At 40.5% G+C, this 24,091-nt stretch overlaps 2 protein-coding genes across 2 annotated transcripts in view; one reads left to right on the top strand and one right to left on the bottom strand.

The window, feature by feature from the left end:
- Positions 1-18,523, bottom strand: part of GPR137C (G protein-coupled receptor 137C) — a 29,109-nt gene extending 10,586 nt beyond the window's left edge. Inside the window, exons 1-4 of the mRNA XM_058163069.1 lie at positions 17,745-18,523; positions 8,926-8,969; positions 7,731-7,959; positions 406-555 (exon numbers count right to left, since the gene is read on the bottom strand). Of these exons, the coding sequence (XP_058019052.1) occupies positions 406-555; positions 7,731-7,959; positions 8,926-8,969; positions 17,745-18,107 (786 nt within the window). The 5' untranslated portion in view covers positions 18,108-18,523. The remainder of the gene's footprint in view (positions 1-405; positions 556-7,730; positions 7,960-8,925; positions 8,970-17,744) is intronic.
- A 100-nt stretch (positions 18,524-18,623) lies between these two features.
- The window catches only part of TXNDC16 (thioredoxin domain containing 16), a 66,195-nt gene continuing 60,727 nt past the window's right edge, over positions 18,624-24,091 (top strand). The window contains exons 1-2 of the mRNA XM_058163070.1: positions 18,624-19,466; positions 23,628-23,846. Coding sequence (XP_058019053.1) covers positions 23,666-23,846 — 181 coding nt within the window. The 5' untranslated portion in view covers positions 18,624-19,466; positions 23,628-23,665. The remainder of the gene's footprint in view (positions 19,467-23,627; positions 23,847-24,091) is intronic.

Here is a 24,091-nt window from a genome sequence, read left to right as displayed (position 1 = left end):
AAGGCTCCAAAGCAGGATATTTTCCTTGCAGCTATTCCCAGTAACTGGTACTCAAATGCAAGTTGTCTTTTATCATATACATGTACTCATATATACATGTATGGACAGATAGATTGACACATGCACATCACATACTGTATCAATTTGACCTGTAGCCTTTGACAGCGTAATCCTTTTGGATGAATTAGCCAGTTCTGGATAAGGCAGCTTCATTAGCTCATCTCAAGTTGCTTTCCAACATATATAGATCTCATTGTTGCTCTTCTCAACTGCCTCCCACCATGGTGCCTCCTCCCAATTACTATTCATTGGAGGCACAGTGAAGGAAACAGATGGACAACATTAGTGTTCCAACTTAGACGTGATCTTTCTCTATTTCTATAGAAGTGTGAAAAGCTTGATTACCTTAGCTGAAAGATTATCCCAACCATAGTTGAATGGACTAGGTGCATGGTCTGGAGTGATCATTACAGCCACCAAATTATAAAAAGCTCTTGAAGTGTGTAACAGGATGACAACAGAACCCACAAGGAGAGCTTGGCAGAGAGATGTGCCCTAGTTAAAAAAAATACATAAAGAGGTATTAAATACAGTAAGGTAACAAAAAGATCTTTAAGAGACTCTGTTAAGTAAACCCTATCTAAAGAAAGCCTTGAGTATTTCTGACTCAATACAGCTACATGGAACTAGATGTGATATAAAAGATACTTCTTCCTTCATTAGCTTTAAGGACCCAAACATGTATTTGTTAGTAAAAGGAAGGACAGACATTAAAACCTATTAGCTCAATTGATGAGTAGCCCAATACAAAAGAAACCATTATAACTATTCTGAATAAGGAACAAAGAATAGGAGGAATACTACATGTACCAAATGATGTTCTTGTCCTATCTTTTAACACTTAAAAGAGTTATATAATGGTTAAGGTGTAAGACCACCTTCAACTATGGAGCTCACTCGGAGATTTGGGCAGTCATCACCCAGAGAATGCTCCTTGTGAGACAAAATAAGTAAAAAAGCCATGTGTACCACCCTAAGCTTCTAGAGGATAACTAATGCATAATAACCTGTTTTCCCCAAAATAAGACATCCCCTGATAATAAGCCCAATCGGGCTTTTGAGTGCATGGCAATAAGGTCAAGTGCTTATTTCAGGGTTCAAAAAAATATAAGACAGGGTTTTATTTTCAGGGAAACATGGTAGTAATAAATTACATCCATGTTCAATGGATGTTATTTTTCTAATGCTAACATCTCTATCTTCTTCAAATGTCCTTTCCTTAAAAGCTTTGAGCATTCTCCCTCATTGGTCCTCATGACACAGATAAGATGTTTCCAGTCTTCCATCAAATTCTTCTCTTCTGTGAGGCCCCTAATTTAACTGGGATCCTCATTTCCAACTAAGCTTTTTTAAAAATATATGTTTTATTGATATATTTTTCTTTAATAAACATAAAAAACTCCATATCTATATGAACAGTGTGCTGAGTACAATTCGTTTTTGAATAACAAAAAGAAACACAATAAACATAGTAGTCATAATATGCATATCGTTAATAATGGTCACATATTATTATTGACATTAGCATATTCATACTAGAAAACTTTTCTTATATAATTATTCAATCTCTTAATCTTTTTAGTTTCTAACCCATTTCTGTTAGTTAACCATTGGTAAAACAAATCCCATGTTAAGAAGTATTCTATTTCTTCCTTCTCCTTTATTTTTAATGTTAATTTATCCATCTCTGTGCATTCTAATATTTTTTTTATAAGACTTCCATCTGAAGGGAATCTCTTCATTTTTCCACTGTTGTGCAAAAACAATTCTTGCTGCTGTTAACACATGTAAGATTAGGTATTTATTCCCTTTATTATACAGTTCTGGTAAAATACACAACAGCAATAATTCTGGTCTAAAGTCAATATGTTGTTTTATTATTTTTTCTAACCATGTATGTATTTTGGTCGAATATTTTTTTGCCTTTGGGCATATTCACCACATATGATAATACGAACCCGGTAGCTGATTAAGTTCCCAAATTTGGTGGACGTGTTTTCAAACATCTTTGCCAGTCTTGCTAGTGGTATATAAAACATTTTATATAGATTTTCCTTATATGGAGTTGACGTTGTTATTTTATAATTTCTATCCCATTGTTTCTGCCATTTGTCTAACTCTATAATATATCCAACGTTTTTGGCCCATTACTATAACTATCATTGTTTCTTTCACTTGTTCTTCTTCAATTTTGACACTCAATAAATAGCATTTTCTTACATTTTCTTAATTAATTTCTTCATCTGTCCCTAACAGTATCTGATCCAGTTTATTTATTTATTTATTTATTTATTTAAACTTTTATACCGCCCTTCTCCCGAAGGACTCAGTTCTGTTGGTTCTTTACAAAAACCATAAATTTTTACGTCTTTCTCATACCTTGATTATATCTGCACGTGTGGCCACCATGCTAAATCAATCCTTTGATTACTCAGCTCTTGCTTAGATTTAAGTTCCCCTTTTTCATTCAAGATAACTTTATATCTTATAATTTTTTCCAAATTAACCACATTCGGATGTATCAGTGTCTCCATTGTGGAAAGCCAGACTGGTATTTTCATATAATGTTTTCCTCTGATTTTTCCCCATACTAAGAGTAAAAAATTTCTAACATAGTGTCTTTGGAAATATCCATGTATTTTATTTTTCCCATACCATAAAAAGGCGTGACACCCCAATTGCAAATCATGTCCTTCCAAAATTAATAAACTTTTATGCCTCAAGTTTATTCATTCTGTCACCCGTTTAAGTGCAGAATCCTGGTAGCTCCCAATCTGGCAACCTAATCCCCTCTTTGTTTTTAGAGTCTTGTAGCATTTTGAATCTTATTCTTGCTTTCCCCCCTGCCAGATGTATTTTAATATCATTTTATTTAGCTCCTCAAAGTATTTTTTTCCAACTTTATCGGAATTGTTTGGAACAAAAATAGTATCTCGGTAGGATGTTCATTTTTATTGTAGCTATTCTTCCTAACATCAATAGATGCAAATTTTTCCATTTCTTCAAGTCTCTGCCTGCATTTCCTGCTTATTTATCTGTATAGCATCTGCCAACAACTCTTATATCAGGAAGATCTTCCTCTTTTTCCTCTTCAATATTTTGAAATCTCAGGAAGGAAGTGGCCTTTTCGATTTCCAACGATATCTGAGTTTCCTTCAGTCCTTATTTTCCTGTGTCAGTCTTTGGTTTATCTCATCTACTTTTTTCTCTGCTTGTTCTGATTCTCTTCTCCAATTAAGCCAGGGGTCTCCAAACTTGACAACTTTAAGACTTGTGGACTTCAACTCCCAGAATTCCTCAGCCAGTAAAGCAAAGCTGGCTGAGGAACTCTGGGAACTGAAGTCCACAAGTTTTAAAAGTTGCCAAGTTTGGAGACCCCTGAATTAAGCTTTTGAGGAGTCTAAGAATCACGCTGATTTCTACAGTCAGAACTCAAGTCTGGGAGCAAATTACATAGCTATGATGCTATGCAACAGGCAAATTATTTTGCAGATGGGAGCATAATACCAGTTACAGAAGTTTTTGATCAAAACACCATGAAGATTTCAGGGGAGAAAATAATGACTAAAAAGAAAATATTAGCTCTTGTTGTATTACAAGGCACCAGGATTCATGTTCAAAGCCCTGTTTGGCCATTATCCTCTCTCTTGGCATAAGTTCCTCCAGACCCATTTCTTAACTGCAAAATAGGAATCGCTGCAATGAGGTGAAGACAAGGCTATAAAACCATTCTGTTAATTAAAGAATAAAGTGGACTAATATCACTGAAAAAATTGCACTAATTATCTTCTGTGGAAATGGGAAATGGGAAATTAGGATAGATGGAAAAATCTATGTCTTTACAGGATAAGTGGCAAAATGTAAATACATGAATTACCATTCTTCCTTTTCCTATAAAGAAAAAAAATGTAAAGCTGGCTACATTTTCAATATACTTGTTATGAAGCTCCAGAAACTAACTAGCATATTCTCGATGGGAATGTATTTCCTTTGCAACAGCATCTTGAAATTTAGGAATGCTGCCTAACCTTTCTGGATTTTCAGATGGCAACGGTGACAAAGAATGTATTTGCCTAATCATATCCAGCATGCCAGTTGTAGGTATTTCCAAGATGTTTGGACTTGGAACTGGATACATCTCAGTTTTGACTAATGCAAAGAATTCTATGTAGGGTCACCCTTCATGAGCATCCAGAGCAGGGGTCTCCAACCTTGGCAACTTTAAGACTTGTGGACTTCAACTTTGAGACTTGCTGGCTTTGCTGGCTGAGGAACTCTGGGAGTTGAAGTCCACAAGTCTTAAAGTTGTCAAAGTTGGAGACCCTGATCCAGAGGTTTGCACTGATGCAAAACTGGATTGTTAATGGATACAAAACTAGATTGTTAATTGATGCAAAACTGGATTGTTAATCGATGCATGATACCAGAAGCATGTCTTTTCCATTCTGAAGATTTGATTATCAGTTTTCTGCAGAACTACCGTATATACTCGAATATAAGCCGATCCGAGTATAAGCCGAGGTCCCCAATTTTACCCCAAAAAACTGAGGTAAACTGGGGACTCGAGTATAAGCCGAGGGAGGGAAATGAGGCAGCTACCGGTCAGGAAAAGCCTCCCTCCCTCAGCCGAGAAGGCTGGCGGCTCCCCCGCCCCGCCCTCTCACTGCACCGGCAGGGCTTCCCCGCGCTAATGCAAAAGCCCGCCAAGTTTGCACCATCCGGTATAATGTGAAAAAAAGAAGAAGAAAAAAAAACTCGAGTATAAGCCGTATATACTCGAGTATAAGCCGAGGGGACGTTTTTCAGCACAAAAAACGTGCTGAAAAACTCGGCTTATACTCGAGTATATACGGTAGTTTAAAGGTTTAACAAAGCTATAACTGTCAATCTCAGTATGAATATTTCTGGGTATTAAGGTCAATAGGAGAGGCCTTTACTTTTTCGAAACTATTTGCCAGGGACACAGGGAAGGATATTAATCTACGTTGTTCAATAGTTAGAATGCACTTCATAGAGATAAGTTTGACTCTCTCCCGAGTCGACTTCATGGTTGATTCCAGCTGCAGGAATTCCTTTTCCTTTTCTGACACGGGCCTGGTATTACTGAACAATATTCTACTATCGCTGATCCAATCTGCAATGACCCTCTTAACTACAATAAACTGCTATTGCTCATTAGACTTCAGCAGAAGACTAATGAATAATTCTAGACACTAATCATTGGCTTACCAAGAACCAGGCTCTTAATCCATAATATGAAGATGCTAAGAAGCAGACGCTTCTTTTCAAAACACTTTCCTGCTTAGCAGCCTTAATTCATAGTTCACTGATGGCTTCTGTTTGTAAAAAGATCTGCATCAGCATTGTTTGCCACTTTGTATTTATGCAAATGAAACAGTTATTTCCACACAAGCAGAATTTGCAATTGTTATGTGGATTGCCTGCAAGTTACAGTGAAATATATATTTGACAATTCAAAGGTGCTTTTTTAGGAGGCAACTGGGCTTTCTTGTTTTTTCTTTGAAGACATTTAGCTTCTCATCCAAAAGTTTCTTCAGCTCTGACAGGATAGTGGGGAATGGAAGGTTCTTTTTTTAAAAACAACAACAAGAAGTTTTTTTAAAAAAATAAAATAAAACATACAAATCTTTGTTGAAAAAGATATCGGTCGGGTACATACTCAAACATATTTCAAATTTCATCCTCTCGTTATATCATTTATCCAATATTTTCCCCTTTTCAAATTTTGTAGTAGCCCTTTTCTTTTAAAACCTATTCCACCCCTTTATCCTGGAAAACGTTTAATCAAATTTAATTACCATACTTTTTGTCCCTTTTATTACCCCTCTAATACTAATCAAAGACCTATAACCAAGAAAAATAAAATGAAAACAAGGTCAAATTTTCTTCTAGCTTAAATCTCAATCTCTTCTATTTTAATTCTCACCTTCAAAAATCCCAGGGAATGGAAGGTTCTTGTCACAGCTGAAGAAGCTTCTTGGATGAGAAGCGAAACGCCTTCAAAGAAATAACCAGAAAGTCCAGTTGCCTCCTGAGAAAGCACCTTTGGGATAACTATGACCTGGATGACTGAGAATCTCTACAGACTTTTTAGCCATACAATTTGGGATGAACACCCTTTGGAAGGTCTGGGAATAGGAATGGATTTGCACAGGAAAAATTGCAGGCTACAGAAACCAGGAGCACTACTCAGGTGACCCTGAAGACACAGATAAACCTCCAAGTGTTTCAAGGACCCTCTAAAAATATGCAAATGACCAGCTGTCTGCAAGGAATATAAATCCTTCCATTTCCCACTATCCTGTCAGAGGTGAAGAAACTTCTTGGATGAGAAGTGAAACATCTTCAAAGAAAAAACAAGAAAGTCCAGTTGCCTCCTGAAAAAGCACCTTTGGGACAACCATGACCTGGATGACTGAGAATCTCTACAGACTTTGACAATGCACTTCCCACAAATAGGGAATACTATCAAAAAATATAGAAAACAGCAACTGCAATGACCATGACATGTGTAAAGTTCCATCACCATACCCAAATTATGGTGCTTCTGCCTTGGGTGGTATTGATAAATATTTGGTTAAAACAAAAGAATATTTATAGGCAAATTTCTATAAGGCTAGCAAATATTGTCTTTTTTGGATGAGTATAAACTCTCCAAGAGAGAAACTGTGTAAAGCCAGGTTTCTCAACCTTGGTCACTTTAAGATGCCTGGATCTCAATTCCCAGAATTCCCCAGCCAGCATGGCTGGCTGGGGAATTCTGGGACTTGAAGTCCACCCATCTTAAAGTGACCAAGGTAGAGAAACACTGGTGTGAAGAGACAGCAGGAAGCAAGGAGCAAGAATGTTGCACCAACAATAGTTAAAAGATAAAGAAGGCAAAGCTAAGTAACTGCAGAAAAGTAAGCATAATAGTTTTGCAACCAGATGTATGTGTTCTCAGAAAGCTCCATTTTGCTCCTCACCAGACTGTCTTTTTCGCTTTTCATCACTAAACGAGGTAGCTTAAATCTCCCTTAAACTGCACTGAAACACAGTCTCTCCCATTCCAGCAGTGTCCCCAGGGTCACAAATATCAAGATGGATGCTTCAACCATGCAATAAAAGCCCTGCACTGACACGCAGACAGAGACACAGCCGTTCATTAAGACTTCTTTCATCATTGCATTGAGTTGGCTTTGCTCCTAAGCCAATTGTGCATTAGGAGTGAGCATTCTTCAAAAACTATTCCACATTTTTAAAAAAAGCCTATTAACTTTAAAGTATATTAATCCCTTCCCACTTTCTAGGAACTTCTTTACCTAATCATTAAACAAAAAGCTGCCTCTGAGGCATAAAGCAAGCACAGAATTTTTTCTCAGAGGTTTTTAAAAGCAATAGGGAAAAACAGTAATTTGATATTTGATCTTCCATTGAAAGCAGCAGATATTATACTTTAACCCAGCTGTTACTATTCTTTTAGGCTACTAGGATTTTTAAAAGAATTTTTTAAAAAATGGCCCACATCTCCAATCCATCTTGAAAATGGAATACAACATCTTTGTAATGTCCCCTGAAAACAATTTTATCCCATGTCTGAAATACGGATCATCTCCTTACTCAGAACCTGACAGATTGTAATAGAGAAATATGTGTTGCTTCCTATTTACCTTGGACTCGAGGTAAACATTGGCTGAAGACACTTTGGAAAGTTTGCACATGCAGCAAGCTAACAAGATGGCCGAAAGAATGAAGAGACTATCATTGATCAAGGCCCGGGCAAAAACCGTCCACCTTAGTTGATCCTCTGGAACATTATCTTGTGCCAATAATGCACATGTCAGGTTCACAAAGATGAAGAGGAGGCTGATAAATACAGAACCCATGTACAAGAAAGTCCTGGAAAGAAAAGAAAAAAGACAGTTGGTATCCAGCACCATTTTCTATTTGATCTGCTCTCCTAATCTTTGCTTTCTTCTTTTGGATTAATGATCATATCTGAATAATGCTGTCTTTATACAAAAAGTATAGGGGATGCGGTGGCTCAGTAGCTAAGACACTGAGCTTGTTGATAGAAAGGTGGGCAGTTCAGCGGTTTGAATCCCTAGTGCCGCGTAACGGGGTAAGCTCCCATTACTTGTCCCAGCTTCTGCCAACCTAGCAGTTCGAAAGCACGTAAAAAATGCAAGTAGAAAAATAGGGACCACCTTTGGTGGGAAGGTAACAGCATTCTGTGCGCCTTTGGCGTTAAGTCATGCCGGCCACATGACCATGGAGACATCTTTGAACAGCGCTGGCTCTTCGGCTTTGAAATGGAGATGAGCACTGCCCCCCAGAATTGGGAATGACTTAGCACATATGTGCGAGGGGAACTTTACCTTTCTCTTATACAAACAGTAAACATGTTCGAGATACATTTATATGGTGTAAGACACATCTTTTCCCATTCATAATGCGTACCCACAAAAATCTGCAGGTGGACACCATCTGCTTAATCTGCTCCATAGCCCAGTCCTGCTATTAGAAGTAAACCCACAGCGTATTTGCTCTGAAAGCCGTGTTCTTTGTCAAAAAATCTGATATAATCAGATTTTTTTTAAAAAAATGCTATTTTATACAAGCAACTTTTGAGCTATTGTAGAATGTTATAAAACAGTTAGGATTACTAGGTTCCATGGACAAGTTATACTTTGCTATGCATTAATTTGAACCATCAACATTTGGCTTGATGCAAGAATGCAAATTAAAAGACAGATGGTGATGCAGTTTCTGCTCCAGCACACTGGGCTCTTCAATTCACTAAGGGCATCTTGAAAATATGTTGATTAATCGGTTACAATATCTACAGATTAAGGTGAAACTTACTTGTATTTGTTGAACTCAGCTGCACACTTGACTTTGAAAATAACCTTTAAAAAAAGAAAATGCTTTATTTAAGAAAAAAAATATATTGCACAGGTTCAAGAGTCACAGCGGACCAAAAACATTTTAATAATATGCAAGCACAAATACAGATTTTTTTTTCTATTGGAAGCATAAAAAGGGTGAATGGAAAAGATGCCATGGTTTGTAGCCAATTAGCTATTAGTGGGAATTCAGAACTCAGAGCTCTCCCTAATGTTTGACCTCATTATGGTTCATTTATTTATCTATCTATCCAGAACATTCGAATACTATATCTAAATGATGTTTCTATGGCAGTTTTCAAAAATGTCAAAACGCATAAATAAATGGAACATTTATTTATTCAACTTCGAGGGCTGTCCAATTCTCAGCAGAGTATAATATGAAAAGCATATTAAGAACAAATAGCCAGAAATGATAATGGTAGAGAAGAACCAAAATATCTCTGCAGAGACAAGAGTACTCTAAGGGACCCCATCATTCAAATCACACAGGACAGGTTTTAAAGATTTTTTAAAAATAAGGCACAATGTAAAACGTTGACAAGTGTGCATACGTACATTTATATATTATATATAAACAGTACAATCATATCAAGTTGAATGACCTACACAGAATCACGTAGAGTTAGCTCTAAGTACACATAAATAGGTTTGAGTAATAGCACTGTTCTATTGCTGTCTATACTGTCATAAACTCCAATATAAAAGCACAGCCTAAAAACATGGAGAATATACATGATTCTTTATTTGTTCCTAAAGTTTAAGGCCATATCTACAAGCCAACCCTGGGAAAGTGGGATTCTATTCTGTAAACCATCTCCGAATCTAGATGTTACAACTGACTGTGACATACGCTTGCAATTAACAGGAGTCAAAAACAAAAAAAAAACAAAAAAACCACTCCTTTTACATTAGAATCCTAGAATGAGATGGAAAGGACCTTGGAGGTCTTCTAGTCCAGCCCCCTGCTCAAGCAGGAGACTCTATACCATTTTAGATAAGTGACTATCTAGACTCTTCTTAAAAACATCCAGTGACGGAGCCCCTATGATTTCTGGAGGCAAGCTGTTCCACTGGTTAATTGTCTTCACTGTTAGAAAATTTCTCCTTAATTCCAGGGTGCATCTCTCTTTGATTAATTTCCAACTATTGTTTCTTGTCCTGCCCTCTGGTGCTTCGGAGAATAATTCGACCCCCTCTTCTTTGTATAATATAAATATTACCTATTTATTAAACGTTCACAGAAAAAAAAATTGCTGACCAATTCATAATGAGCAGTTTCTGATTTCTAAATTAAGAACTTAAAATACTTTTTCCATATGACTTTATTTCAAGCATTGCTTTCCGGTATATGCAACCTTTCAAAGGGATTAACAGATGAAACAATATAAAGGATCCCAATTAAAACTACTGTAGATCAATAAGTAAAAATGTATTGCTTTGTATGCATCTGGCAGGTCTGCTCCATTAAGTCATCTGGAGCACTACATCGTTGAAAGCCGTGATTTCAATGTGAACATTTGGGGTGAAAAATTGTAACTGAAATAGAATGGCTAGCTTTTATTCTATTACTCTCCATGTTGAGATTTTCAGAAGTCAAGACAATTTGAGAGAATTCCAATTCTGCATTGATATTTTTCCATACAGGTAGTCTTTGATTCATGACTGATCACTTAGATATGACAGACCTGAAAAAGGGAATTTGCAACCTGGATCTGAAGTTCCAATAGACATTTTCCCTCCTCCCCAGTGATATGACCACACTTCAGGCACTTGGCTTTATGTTCATTTGAAGCATCCCACAGTCATGTGACCATGTTTCATGACGATTTTTAGGCAACACCATGCCATAGTGAACAATGGGTTTGCTTAACCACCACCACAAAAAAGGTCATAAAATTGGAACAGTCATGTGATTTTATGACCATTATGACTTATAACTGTAATAGCTGGGCTGCATTACAGTTGTAACCCAAGGACTACCTGCAACATTTTCTTAACTACCTGCATTCTAGCTTTGGTGCAACGCTTCCCATATTTTGGAACTATTTCCAGAAGAGTCCTTTGGTAGAAGATAAATATCATGGTTTTCTACTGTAAAACAGATGATGATCCTCCCATGTCCTAATATATTGCTTGGCTCCATTCTATAAAATGCAGTATCTCTGACCTCTGGTTCCAGGTTTAAGCCTCAGGAGCCATATTAGGAAAGCTGCTGCGCCAAGATTTGGCAAAAGATGGAAAACAGGATGACCTCCAACCCTGATAAAAAACTAGCTAAGGTACTTTGGTGGGAAAAATTGGTTTAAAATCAGATTGCACAAATACAAATAGATTTGAATACAGCTATCTATTTAACTGAGGAGTGTATAAAGCCCTTATCAGATTGTAGTAAAATTGGTCTTTTGGAACAGATAGGAAGACAATGCAAATTTTTATTTAGTTGTGGCAAACACAATTGAGTAGAATGTACATACTGATAGACTGATTACGTGCTGTCAAGTTGGAAGCAGCTCTTAGCACATAGAAGATTCTCTTCATAATGATCTGTCCTTAAACCTGTTATTTTAGATCTTCCAATGGTGCACTCATTGCCATTTTAACTGGCTCCATCTATCCTGCTGTTGGTTGTCTTCTAGATATACTTTTAAGAGGAAACATATAGAACTTAAACATATGCATACTTACAAGAGGAAACTATGAACTTACCAACATCTCCCTTAAGTTTTCAATTACTGGAAAAGGAACTCAGAGGAATCTACTTAATGGAGGGATCACATATCCTTTTCTCCATTAGCCATAGTTTATTAAATAAAGAGAAGCAAATCTCTTTACTTGATAAAGATATAACACCCACCACGCCCAGATAATAGTGGGGCTTCAATTTTATGATATCTATACACCCAAGTTGACAGACTTGAAATCCCTTTTTACCACCCCACACTCTACTAAAGGGATGGTATTTAATTACCTATTGTACAGAAGATTCATTTTTTAAAAAATGTTCTGAAGATATTGCAAATACTGCTTTCTTGCTATTGCATTAAGGTTACTTCAAGTTAAAACATCTGTGAGAATTAGGATTCCACTCTGGCTCTTTGTCAAACACAGCAGCAATCTGTAAATGTGTGGGCTGAGAGGAGTCAAAAAGGTGGCAGAGAAGCAGATCTGCAAGCCGAATTTTAGTCTGAAAGGAAATGCCAACTTCAGTCTATCAGTTTGAAGGCTTCCTTCTTATCTTGGTTTTCCTGTTGGCAGGTCCTACTTTCCATGAAAAGTTGGTAGTAGCACTCAGGCTGGTTCTCTGATTGACATTCCAAATTCAAGGACCACTGCAGGTTCAAAAAATGTCAAGTCTTATTTGGGAAGTTCTCAATTCATTCCACCCTCCACAGGGTGAGAGCAAGCTATTAAAACAGCCCCTACTTGATCATCTCCTCCATGTATAAGGTTCTGCATCGTATTTCTAACCTAATGAAGGCTCTCCACTTCAGATGGTTCCCTCAATATGTGACTACCGTGTTTCCCCGAAATACAACTTACTCAGAAAGCCCTAGCTTGATTATTACACGTGCACCCAATATAAGCCCTATCCCCAAAATAAGCCCTAATTAAGACCCCTCCCCCTCCAGTGTGCATGGGTAAGCATTAAGCTAGAGTGGGGATGAGGTGGTGGATGCCCTGGTACTTACCTTTGGACAGTTGCAGCCTAAAGACCTCTGCAGCTGATGACGGAGCTCCGGAGAGGTGTGTGAGGCCTGGCTGCAATTGTCTGAACCCAAAGAAGTTCCTGAAGGCCTCTGACAGCGCAGAAGTAAGGGGAGTCAATGGATGACATCCCCCTCCTGGAAATAAGACCTGGTCCCTTTTTGGTGGCAAAAAAATATAAGACAGGGTCTTATTTTCAGGGAAACACGGTAGTACTGAGCTGAGCACATGGGTGGGAACCGACATCCACCCTATCTCCTGCGCAGACTGCACTGGCTGCCTGTGGCTTTCCGGGTGCGCTTCAAGGTGCTGGTCACTATCTTTAAAGCGCTCCATGGCATTGGGCCGAGCTATCTACGGGACCGCCTGCTGCTACCAAATACCTCTCACCGACCCGTGCGCTCTCACAGAGAGGGACTCCTCAGGGTGCCGTCGGCTAGGCAGTGCCGTCTGGCGACACCCAGGGGAAGGGCCTTCTCTGTGGGGGCCCCCACCCTCTGGAACGAACTCCCCCCAGGACTTCGTCAACTTCCGGACCTCCGAACCTTCCGCCGCGAGCTTAAAACACATCTATTTGTCTGCGTAGGGCTGGACTAGGTTTTTTAAATTTAGATTTTAAATGGGTTTTATTATATATACTGTTTTAATTATCGGGCTATATTTAATAAGTTTTTTAACGGACATTTTATCTTGTATTTATATGTATTTTATCTGCCTGTGAACCGCCCTGAGTCCCTAGGGAGATAGGGCGGTATACAAATTTGAATACACTAAACTAAAATAAACTATCTACTGTTCTTAATTGCAAAAAGAGATATACCAAGTGGCTGAAAACCTGCCCAAAATTCTCAATGTTCACATTGAGGGTGTAGCTTGTATACAAATGAATTAAATCTAACCAGGTTAAACTAACTTTCTAGGCCAAGTAGAAGGACTGCAAACACTGATACGTTTTTGGTCATTATTGTTTCCTAAGAAAAAGAAATCTTAGCTTTGATCATTTGTACAAAAGAAAAGACCAATGCTGCCTCTATTATTCATCTTGTGGGTAATCCAGAGAGCCAGTTCTACCTGGGAGAACAAAATATTTATTTGTGGGGGTCCACATTTCTCTGTGTTTGTTGAACTTAGTCCCAACAATACCATCGTTAGCCAGGCACTCTCATCTTTAAGGTTGTGGGCTAGAAAATATTCCACTTCAGGCACATTAGGTAGTTTCAAAGTTGTTTGAAGCTTGATTGCCCATGTTCCCAATATTCCCATAAAAATAATTTATGGGAAAATAATTATAGATTATAGAAAAATAATCTACACACCAGAAAATTTAGTTTGACTACTCTATTCAAACCTTATCTAATAAGGTTTTCCCCCTGCACTACACACAATTTTCACACAATTTCCCCCCTGCACTACACACAATTTCCCCCCTGCACTACACACAAGTAACATAGCCCACATACTTATACAGACTCTAGATATTGAAAAAAGTATTTTGAATCATACTTCTCTACACAGCAATTTTTTTAAAAATTCAAAATATTTCAAAACTCACATCTCTGCTTGAATATATAGAAAACTTTCCACTTCTCCCCCCATTTATATTAGGACTCTCCCTTACTCTGTTATAGCCTCTGTACACTGTCATTGGGGCTGCCTGGCTAAAGAAAGCAAATGAAAACAAGATGTCATAGCTTAGCATGATGTGTGAACCCAAACTTTTCTAAAACACTCCTTTCCTTTGTATTTAAAAACATTTCCTGCCACACACACATAAGAGATCATATACAGTATTTTATCTCAGAGAAGTACAATACATACATAGCACATGTATTTTAGAAAAGGTGGCACGAGAGAGAGAGAGAAGTTTCTGAACTCAGCAAAGCTTTCTGCACCACTCTTTCTTCCCATCTGTGATATTCTATTTAAATATGTATATTTAGTTCAAGTGGTAACTTTTATTTAATTCTCCAGCAAAGGCACTTCCTTTTCTACCAGAGTCATTTTTGAGCTTGGTATCTCTAATCTGTAAAATTAATATTTTTAAACTCCTGCATCTTCATGCTCAGTTCCCAACTACACTTTATTTGCACGAAAGAAACTTACCAGAGGTAAAGTTGTTCATTTTGTGTGCATATAATTTGGATGGAATTGTAGCATCGCTTGAATTGGGGGCCAAATGTAAATGGTACAGAGGACACTGAAATAAGCTTGATTCTTGATTCTGTTGAACTTGATTTGTGGCCAACCAGGTTAGCTGTGGATTAATCTCACCCAATCTTCCATATCCTGTAAATTGCAATGTTATTGGCTATGTGCTATTAGGCATTTCCCTTAATACGCCGTTTCCCCCAAAATAAGACATCCCCTGATAATAAGCCCAATCGGGCTTTTGAGCACATGGCAATAAGGCCAAGCACTTATTTTCAGGGTTCAAAAAAATATAAGACAGGGTCTTATTTCTGGGAAACATGGTATATTTTAGAATTTGTGGTTAAAATTTTCAATCAGTAATAATTCAAGAGCGAATTTACTTTTATAGGCAAAAATATATGCTCAAGGAGATGGGTATAAAGTCCACAATGACAAATTTTGCTCAAGGATTTGATCTTAGTCCCTACTCTTCTGGATTACAGAAGATCTTGCAAATCGGAATCATTTTCTTCAGCATTGGCAAAATTAAGGATGTTTATTTATTCAACTTAGATGCTGCCTATCTCGTCTGGAGGCGACGTCATTCATTTATCCTAAATTATTGCTCAGCCTCTATTTCACTGATTTAGTCAGCTCCCATTCTAACTAACATTCTTGGGATTCATATTACATTGGAATTTATCAAACATTATCATGGATTGTTACTATCTCTTCATAATACCTGCTCACACTCTTAAACCTTAACAAGCTAGATACAGTCCCTAGTTGAAGTGCAGTCATTCCCCAGCCTTCTCCAATTTGGTCTCCTGCGTAACAGATGAATCACAAATCCCATCTTCTTAGCTGGTACAATATTGGTCTCCTGCATAACAAAGCTTGTTCTAGATTCTGAAAGATCAACTAACTTAGATAAATTTGACCTTTTCCAAGTTCCCCTATTTCTTAATAGGGAACAAATTTAGGTTTCAATTTGTTTTTCTCTAAAAGAAAATGACATGGGTTGCCTTCTTTGAAGGAAAGAGGAACAAACTGTATTGCATTATTTTTTCTTTTAAGCAATCAACCAACACCAGAGATCTGACTCCACATTATAGCTGGTTACACTACTCAAATATTTTGTCTGTTTCATTGCAATGGGTTATTTTAAAAATGGGCCAATAAAGTGGAGGTGCTCCAGATTTCAGAAGCTACTTGTCTCCTTGTGTTTCTTTCACACAGGTATCACCTTAAGAGTTAGGGTAGGTGACCCCTTTCCCTTTTTGTGACTTTTGGAACTGCTGTTTATCATGCTTGCTGAATACTGACTGCGGAGTTTACAGTTTTCCCGTGTTTGTTAGTGCAAAACAGCACCAAGCCTTCAAATACCCAGTTTAAAAACAACAAACCTTCTCAATTCCAATTCCACCCACACGTGAGATGCCAGCCAGTTTGAGCTCCCTATCCTCCAAAATGTTAAGGCTTGCTCACAAAACAAACATTTTCATTTTCATGGCAAGAACAGCAGCTCTCTTGTGCTCATCATGTGAACACCCCTGAGTTTCTCAGAAAATGAAGTCATTGTCGAGACCGCCTCCTAAGTGACAATACAGTTTTGCAGTGTGAGGGAAAGGATGGTCTGCAGGTTTGCCCGAGAAGTAACAATTTCCCCATAATAACTGGAGGAAGTGGAACATAAAGATGATACTTGCCATTGGGAGAAAAAGTTTACTTAGATCGCTCACCAGGCATGCCTAATTGAAACCAAACAAGCTGTAATTTCAGGTACTTTGCTTGGAAATAAATCATCCACCTTATAAGGGAAGATGCAGCTAAGAGAGTAGATTGTATTATGGCACGAACACTATTATCTTTTTCAAGTGTCAAAAATTATTTGTTGTTTAGGCATAAGATTGCAATGTAGGACCCTAAAAGGCCATCCAAACCTTGCTGCAGCTATTGGCCATTGGCTTTGTTTCAATAGATGAGGAGTTCACAGGAAGCTAAAAAGCAAAGATGACACTAAGGATTTGAAAACAGCTGATCAGCAAGCCTCAAGAGGAGTGTTGTGTGGGGGAAAGCCTTGAAAATTAATCCAGCAGCCACACAAAGATCGTATCAACATTTCAGATGTGACCCAGTCAGATTTTAAAAAAAGATAATGCCAAAATTACTATGCTGCAAGATGCTTTCTTCTGCTGCAAAAAAAAAAGGGGGGGGAGAAAGAGGGGTTGGGGAGAAAGAGCCAAGTCTTTTTTTAAAAAAAATAGTATTTTAAGAAAGGCAGCAACAATAGGAGGTGGAGAAGAAAGCCCAAAGCAATGACGTAATGGCTGTCAGCCGTCCCTATCCCAGCTGAGCAACCTAGGCTGTTGCTTATGTTTCGCGTTCGCTTCACTCTTAAAGAAATAGCGATCTACGCTTTCCAAAGAAGTCGCCGCATTAACTGTGCTGCATCCAGAACTAAGAAGGATTTATTTTATTTTTTGGGGGTGCACTTTAAGGGCAACATTTGTTACACCACAAGGCTCCCAGACCGGTCCAGATCCTGTACGCTACCCCCGGGGGGGGAGGAAGGGCTCTCTTTGCATCGGAGCGCGGTTTTGCTCGCCTGGTTACGCGCTCGACCGGGGGGCTCCCCCGAAGCTTGTTTGTTCGTTGAGAGACAGTAGTAGGCGGGGGAGGGGGAGGGGGGGCAAGTAAACCACCGAAAGCCTTTCTTTCTTTCTTTTTTTTTTTTGCAGATGCACCAGAATGTGGTAAACATGAGACAAACGGCGGAGAAGGAAAAAAAAAAAGCAACGCGCAAGGAGGGGAGGCGTGCCCGGCTGGCCGGCTCTCCTTGTGCCCCCCTCTTGTTTATGGTTACCCCTTTGCAAATAGTTCGGGGTGGGGGAGAAGAACGAGCCGGCGCCGGCCAAGCTGAGCTGAGCGCTTACTTACCTCGGCGAAGTAGAGGTTGAGGAGGCAATTGGTGGCGAAGAGCAGGCAGACCGGGAAGCAGAAGAGCAACCAGTGTGGGAAAGGCTGGAGCCGGAGCTCCACGGCTCGGGTGGACGTCTGCAGATAGAAAGAGAAGAGGACGGTGCGCAGCGCTGCCCAGAGCAGGCAAAGGAAGAGGCAGACGGTGCGGTAGCTGAGCCGCTTCTCCCGGTAGTAGAAGAGCAGCCAAAGCTGCAGGTAAGTGAAGAGGAAGAGGCCGGCGTAGAGGAGCGTGTACAGGACGCTCAGCCCCAACTCCAGAGCGGGGAAGGGGGGAGCAAGAGGAGCGGACCCGGCGGGTCCCATCGCTCCCGGCCCCACCATACCCGGGGGGGGAGGGCGGGCGGAGCAAGTGTGGAAAAAAAAAGAAAAATAAAAGAGATTAAAGTGCAATTTCAGGGCCGCGGGGGGGAGGAGGAGGAGGGGGGGGTTTGGCGTCCCGCTTCGCTCTTGCAGGACGAATCAGAGAGCCATGCAAGTCGGCCGGAGAGCGGGAAGAAGCCCCGCCGCCCTCCCTTTGTCCTCCGCTCGCTCGCCCGCCCGCCTCTCTGCAGCGCCGGCTCCCTTTTTGCCGAACCAACTCTTGCTCCCGAGAAACAATCAGCTGAGAGCCCAGGAGGATTTGAGGCGTTCGCTCCGGGCCACGCGCCGGTTTCCATTGGTCAGCGCCCGGCTCCGCCCGCCGGCCGTCCAACCGCCGAGCCCGTTGGCTGCGCCTCCGAGTCATTCAGCAGAGAAGGCTCCGCCTCTTTCTGTCTATCCCTCTTCCCTCCCCCCCCTTTTTTTTTGCTCCGCCGGATTGCCTAATCAGTGATGGGTTTTTTTTATTATTATTAGATGGGTGTTGGGCCCGCCCGTGCGGCGCGCTTCTTCCCCCCATTCCCAAAATCCGGTTCGCTTTTTTTAATGCGCGCTCCTTTCGCTTTCGCTTTGCTTTGCATTTGGCTGCTGGGGGTCGGTGGTGCGAGAGGCCTACCTACGCCTGAGTAAATGCTCGCCGGAGACGGTTTTTGTAATAATACTTAACTGTTTTTCTAACGGCGTTCCCCCGCTTCTCCTTGGATGGGTGGGCTGCGGCGTTGTTGCTTGAGGAGCTTTGCAAACGCGACCGCTGGTTTTCCTTGGATTCCTTCGTCCAGCGCAGCGGGATTCCTGCGATCCTTTCTTGAATGCAGTTCTCCCCGCCCCGTCTCCGAAATGCATTCGTCTGGATGATGCTCTCTCCCGCCTTGTTAGACGGCTGTGGTTTTCTTTAATTGCATCTTTGCCATTAAAACTAGTGAGGCTCAGATTTGGAAAGATTGGAAGTTGAGTAGCTCACGTATATTTTCCACCGTTAAACCCTTTTGCTGTTGCTTGTTTGCTCGATAAGGTTCCATAAAGGGGTTCCCGACTCATAAAAACATCAGTATTTAAGAAATGTATTGACAGTCTTGTTTTCAAGTGACCGAATCACTGGAGCTTCAGAACATCGCAACCGGTCTAGATAGAAAGAAAGTCGATGGGAGTCTGAAGTCTGGGTGGACAAGACACATTGCTATCTGGATCCCGTGACAGCGGAAATGGACTTCTCAAAAGACACAATTGAATCTGGGGAATTTGGCCATGGGGAAATTCCCCAGGAACATAGAGTGGTAGCAGACAGCTTGGACTGCGCTCCAAAGACACTGAGTGAAATGTCAGGTGAGTTACTTCTATTGATGGTTGTTTTGTTGTGATAGCTGTGATCAGTAATATCTACTGATATAAGAGGATATATGTATGTGTGTGTGTGTGTGTGTGTCAGAACAATCAAAGAAATTAGAACTTTTGATCATTAATTAGTCATTGACTTATGACCATTGGTTTGGCAACTGTGGTTACGACAGTGCTGCAAAAAGTGACTTATGACGGATCCTTGCACTTTACATCATTGCAGCTCTGCAGTCGTGTGATGGTGAACTCAGTGCTTTATTTATTTATTTATTTGTCAAACACGTATTAGATAACAGATATAAGTATAAACATAATTATGGATACAGGAAATGGATACGAATAAATGAGGACATTAGGACAGGGACGTAGGCATGTTGGTGCGCTTATGCACGCCCCTTACAGACCTCTTAGGAATGGGGTGAGGTCAACAGTAGACAGTCTAAGGTTAAAGTTTTGGGGGTTTGGGGATGAAACCACAGAGTCAGGTAGTGCATTCCAGGCATTGACCACTCTGTTGCTGAAGTCATATTTTCTGCAATCAAGTTTGGAGCAGTTTACCTTAAGTTTGTATTTATTGTATGCTCCTGTACTACTGTGATTGAAGCTGAAGCAGTCATTGACAGGTAGGATGTTGTATCAGATAATTTTGTGTACTATGCTTAATTCAGACGGAAGGCAGAGTAGTTCTAAATTGTCTAATCCCAAAATTTCAAGTGGCATAAGGTATTCTATTGTGAGCAGAGGAGTGGAGTACTCTTCTCATGAAATACCTCTGGATTCACTCAATTGTATTAATGTGCGATATACAGTGCAGATTCCAGGCAGATGAGCTATATTTGAGAATTGGTCTAGCAAAGGTTTTGTATGCCCTAGTTTGCAGTACAATATTACCGGAGAAGAAGCTTCCCAAGATTAGGTTAACAACTTTTAATGCCTTTTTGGCAAAGTTGTTGCAGTGAACTCTGGCACTTAGATCATTTGAGATGAGTACTCCCAAGTGCTTGACAGAATGAGGGTCATCTACGAGGTCGTATCCGCCCAGCTTGGAGACTGGTATCTATTTATGATAGTTGCAACATCCTGGAGTCATGCGATCGGCCTTTGCGACTTTCCCACCGGCTTCCAACAAGCAAAGTCAATGGGGAAGCTGGCAGGGAAGGTTCCAGATCTGGATTTTGTGATTTCTTGCAAAATGTCAGCAGCAAAAAAGGTTGTAAAATACAGGTAGTCCTCAATTAAATGAGGTCATTGCTGAAGGCCGACTGAACCATACAAGACTAAATAAAGAACAGAAAAGAGATACGGCAAGAGAAAGTATTACATCGCCAGCCACACACACACAAACACATATACATAGGCAAAGCACATAAGAACAATACCTGACAATGGCTAAGAGCAGGAAAGTTGAAAAAAGAGACAGGGGGCTAATTCTAACTGTACAAGACCAAACCTTAAGAACAAATGCATACAAAGCCAGAATTGAAAAGACAGCAACATAAAACAAATTCCACCACTGTAAAGAAGCTGAAGAACCAGTGGAGCACCTAGTTAGCTGCTGCATATTGTAAAGACTGACTACAAACAACAGCATGACAAAGTAGCAACAATGGTGCACTGGAAGATCTGAGAAATACCATTTGTGTGCAGGCAAGAACTAGTGAGACCGTAAAATAGACAAAGTAATAGAAAATGAAGAAGCTGAAGAAAATGAAAATGAAGAAGCTAAAGTGCTTTGGGACTTTAGAATTCAAACATAACATCCAGACATAACAATTGTTGATAAGAAAAATTCTGGATATTGGATATTGCAATACCTGGAAATAGCGGGATAGAAGAAAACTAGAGAAAATCACAAAATACAGAGATCTGCAAATAGAAGTTGAACAGTGTAGTAAAAGAATGCAACAATAGTACCAACAGTAATAGGCGCCTTGGGTGCAATTCCAAAACATATGGCGCACCACTTGAACACCATTGGCATTAAGCCATGGTGGTGCAGTGGTGAGAATGCAATACTGCAGGCCTAACTCACTGCTCACTCCAGAAGTTCAATCTTGAGAGGCTCAGGGTTGACTCAGTCTTCCATCCTTCCAAGGTCGGTAAAATGAGGGGCCAGATTGTTGGGGGCAATATGCTGATTCTGTAAACTGTTTAGAGAGGGCTGTAAAGCACTGTGAAGCAGTATATAAGTCTTAAGTGCTATTGTTGTTGCTATTAACTAAGTTACCGTTAGTCAATTGCAAAAGGCAGTGTTACTGTCGTCTCCCACTCCGGCGAACAAGTCAAGGAAGTCCGTAACAAACTTGACAACGAAGCCTTTGCAGCTTGCCAAGTTCCTTTGAGGTTTATCAGGGCAGGCAAGAGTCCAAGTTGTGACTTTAGCAATAGAGTCCGATATCAGCAGACTAGATAAGACTTTGCTTGACTCAAGGTTGGAATGCCAAAAGCAGGTCCTTTATATAGGCTGTGGGGTGTGGCTCCATGACTCAGCATTTATCCAGGCCTGCCCCACCCCTCCTTCTGCTGGCGTCGCCTCTCAGATCTCTGGAAGCGAGGGTCCACCACACTCTGAATTGTCTTCAGCTGGATCTGCTGTCAGCTTCTGGGAAGGGGAGGGGTCAGTGGGAGTAGGGCCGAGTAATTCCAGCACCTGGCTGGCTTCCTGTTCTGACAGCTGTATGAGTGAGGTTTATCCTTTCACTCCTGAAATTCTTTCACTCCTGAAATCCTCTCCAGGCATGGGGCCAGGGCCAGGGGCTGGAGTCATGACAGACCGTTCATCTTCATTATCAGACTCGGAGTCTGATAAAAGGCCCGGTTGGAGATGGGAGGGGCCCGGCTGAGGAGAGGAGGGAGGACGAGTCACAACAATTACTTGGAAAGCGTATATCTTGTCAAGATACCTTTAACAGCATCAAACAACAGCATTTGCCTATCCCAAATCCTGAGATGGACTTGCTAAGTGGATAAAAATGCTAAATCCAGTCTAAATATCTGGCTGATTATGCAACCATCCACATTTTTTTTCTTTTTACGACTCCGTAATCTCTTGATTTGAGGTGGAGTCAGGGCTACTGAATGGAGTTGATTGTTTACTGGCATTTACTGGGCAGATGCCCTTCCTGACGCCTATGTGGAGTTTGCAGCAGATTTTTTCTCTTTGCTCCCTGATAGAGAAACATCTGTTGCTGCCTAGGATTAACTCTCAGCCTTTGGACTGGAAGCGAGGGTCCACCACACTCTGAATTGTCTTCAGCTGGATCTGCTGTCAGCTTCTGGGAAGGGGAGGGGTCAGTGGGAGTAGGGCCGAGTAATTCCAGCACCTGGCTGGCTTCCTGTTCTGACAGCTGTATGAGTGAGGTTTATCCTTTCACTCCTGAAATTCTTTCACTCCTGAAATCCTCTCCAGGCATGGGGCCAGGGCCAGGGGTTGGAGTCATGACAGGCCGTTCATCTTCATTATCAGACTCGGAGTCTGATAAAAGGCCCAGTTGGAGATGGGAGGGGCCCGGCTGAGGAGAGGAGGGAGGACGAGTCACAACAATTACTTGGAAAGCGTATATCTTGTCAAGATACCTTTAACAGCATCAAACAACAGCATTTGCCTATCCCAAATCCTGAGATGGACTTGCTAAGTGGATAAAAATGCTAAATCCAGTCTAAATATCTGGCTGATTATGCAACCATCCACATTTTTTTTCTTTTTACGACTCCGTAATCTCTTGATTTGAGGTGGAGTCAGGGCTACTGAATGGAGTTGATTGTTTACTGGCCCTGAGCATTTACTGGGCAGATGCCCTTCCTGACGCCTATGTGGAGTTTGCAGCAGATTTTTTCTCTTTGCTCCCTGATAGAGAAACATCTGTTGCTGCCTAGGATTAACTCTCAGCCTTTGGACTGGAAGGCGAGCATTTTCACCTCTAAGCCACTGCTGCTCTCAGCGCAACCAACCACAATAATAAGAACAATAATGGATTGTTTTAATGTAATAATGTAATCCCCTAAGAGTGGATTATCCACTCTTAGGGGTCGAAATTGACCACCTTGGGGAACCCTGGGTTAGAATGTTGAACTTACCATTTTATCTGTACTGTACATAGCAAGTTTGTATTTTATTCATTTTTCCTTTTTACCCAATATACCTTTAAGGTTGAATTCTCATGAGACAACTTTGAGCAGCTGGAGACATGTCATCACCACAAATGACTCAAGGGACTCACTTCTTTTTCCTGCTCACATGGGTTTCTTGCATCTCAGTGACAAGCAGTGTCAAAAACAAGATTCCAGAGTTAACTCCCCAGGAATATTTTAGCAGCTTGCACGCATCAAAAGCATCGAAAGCCTCTTTGGTTTATTTTCAGAAGGATGGTGAGTATTTTCACCAGATTTCTTGAGAAAATTGGTTAGGAAAGAAAGAAAACTTATATGGCTAGGTTTAGGAACCAAGTTGTAGCATGCATAAAATATATATTCTGATGATTCCCTCCTAATGGCGATGAGCTTTTCATTTGTCCCCTCCGCTCGTTCATGGAAATGCCTTTAGTCAGACATGACTCATAGCGGAAACCCCAATTCAAATAATCTTTCAAACAGTCAGGTGGGGCGGGTGGTAA

Source organism: Ahaetulla prasina, chromosome 1 (genome assembly GCF_028640845.1).
Source record: "Ahaetulla prasina isolate Xishuangbanna chromosome 1, ASM2864084v1, whole genome shotgun sequence".
NCBI classification, from domain to species: domain Eukaryota; kingdom Metazoa; phylum Chordata; class Lepidosauria; order Squamata; family Colubridae; genus Ahaetulla; species Ahaetulla prasina.
Note: the sequence above shows the minus strand (reverse complement) of the source record. Positions and strands in the feature narration are given on the sequence as shown.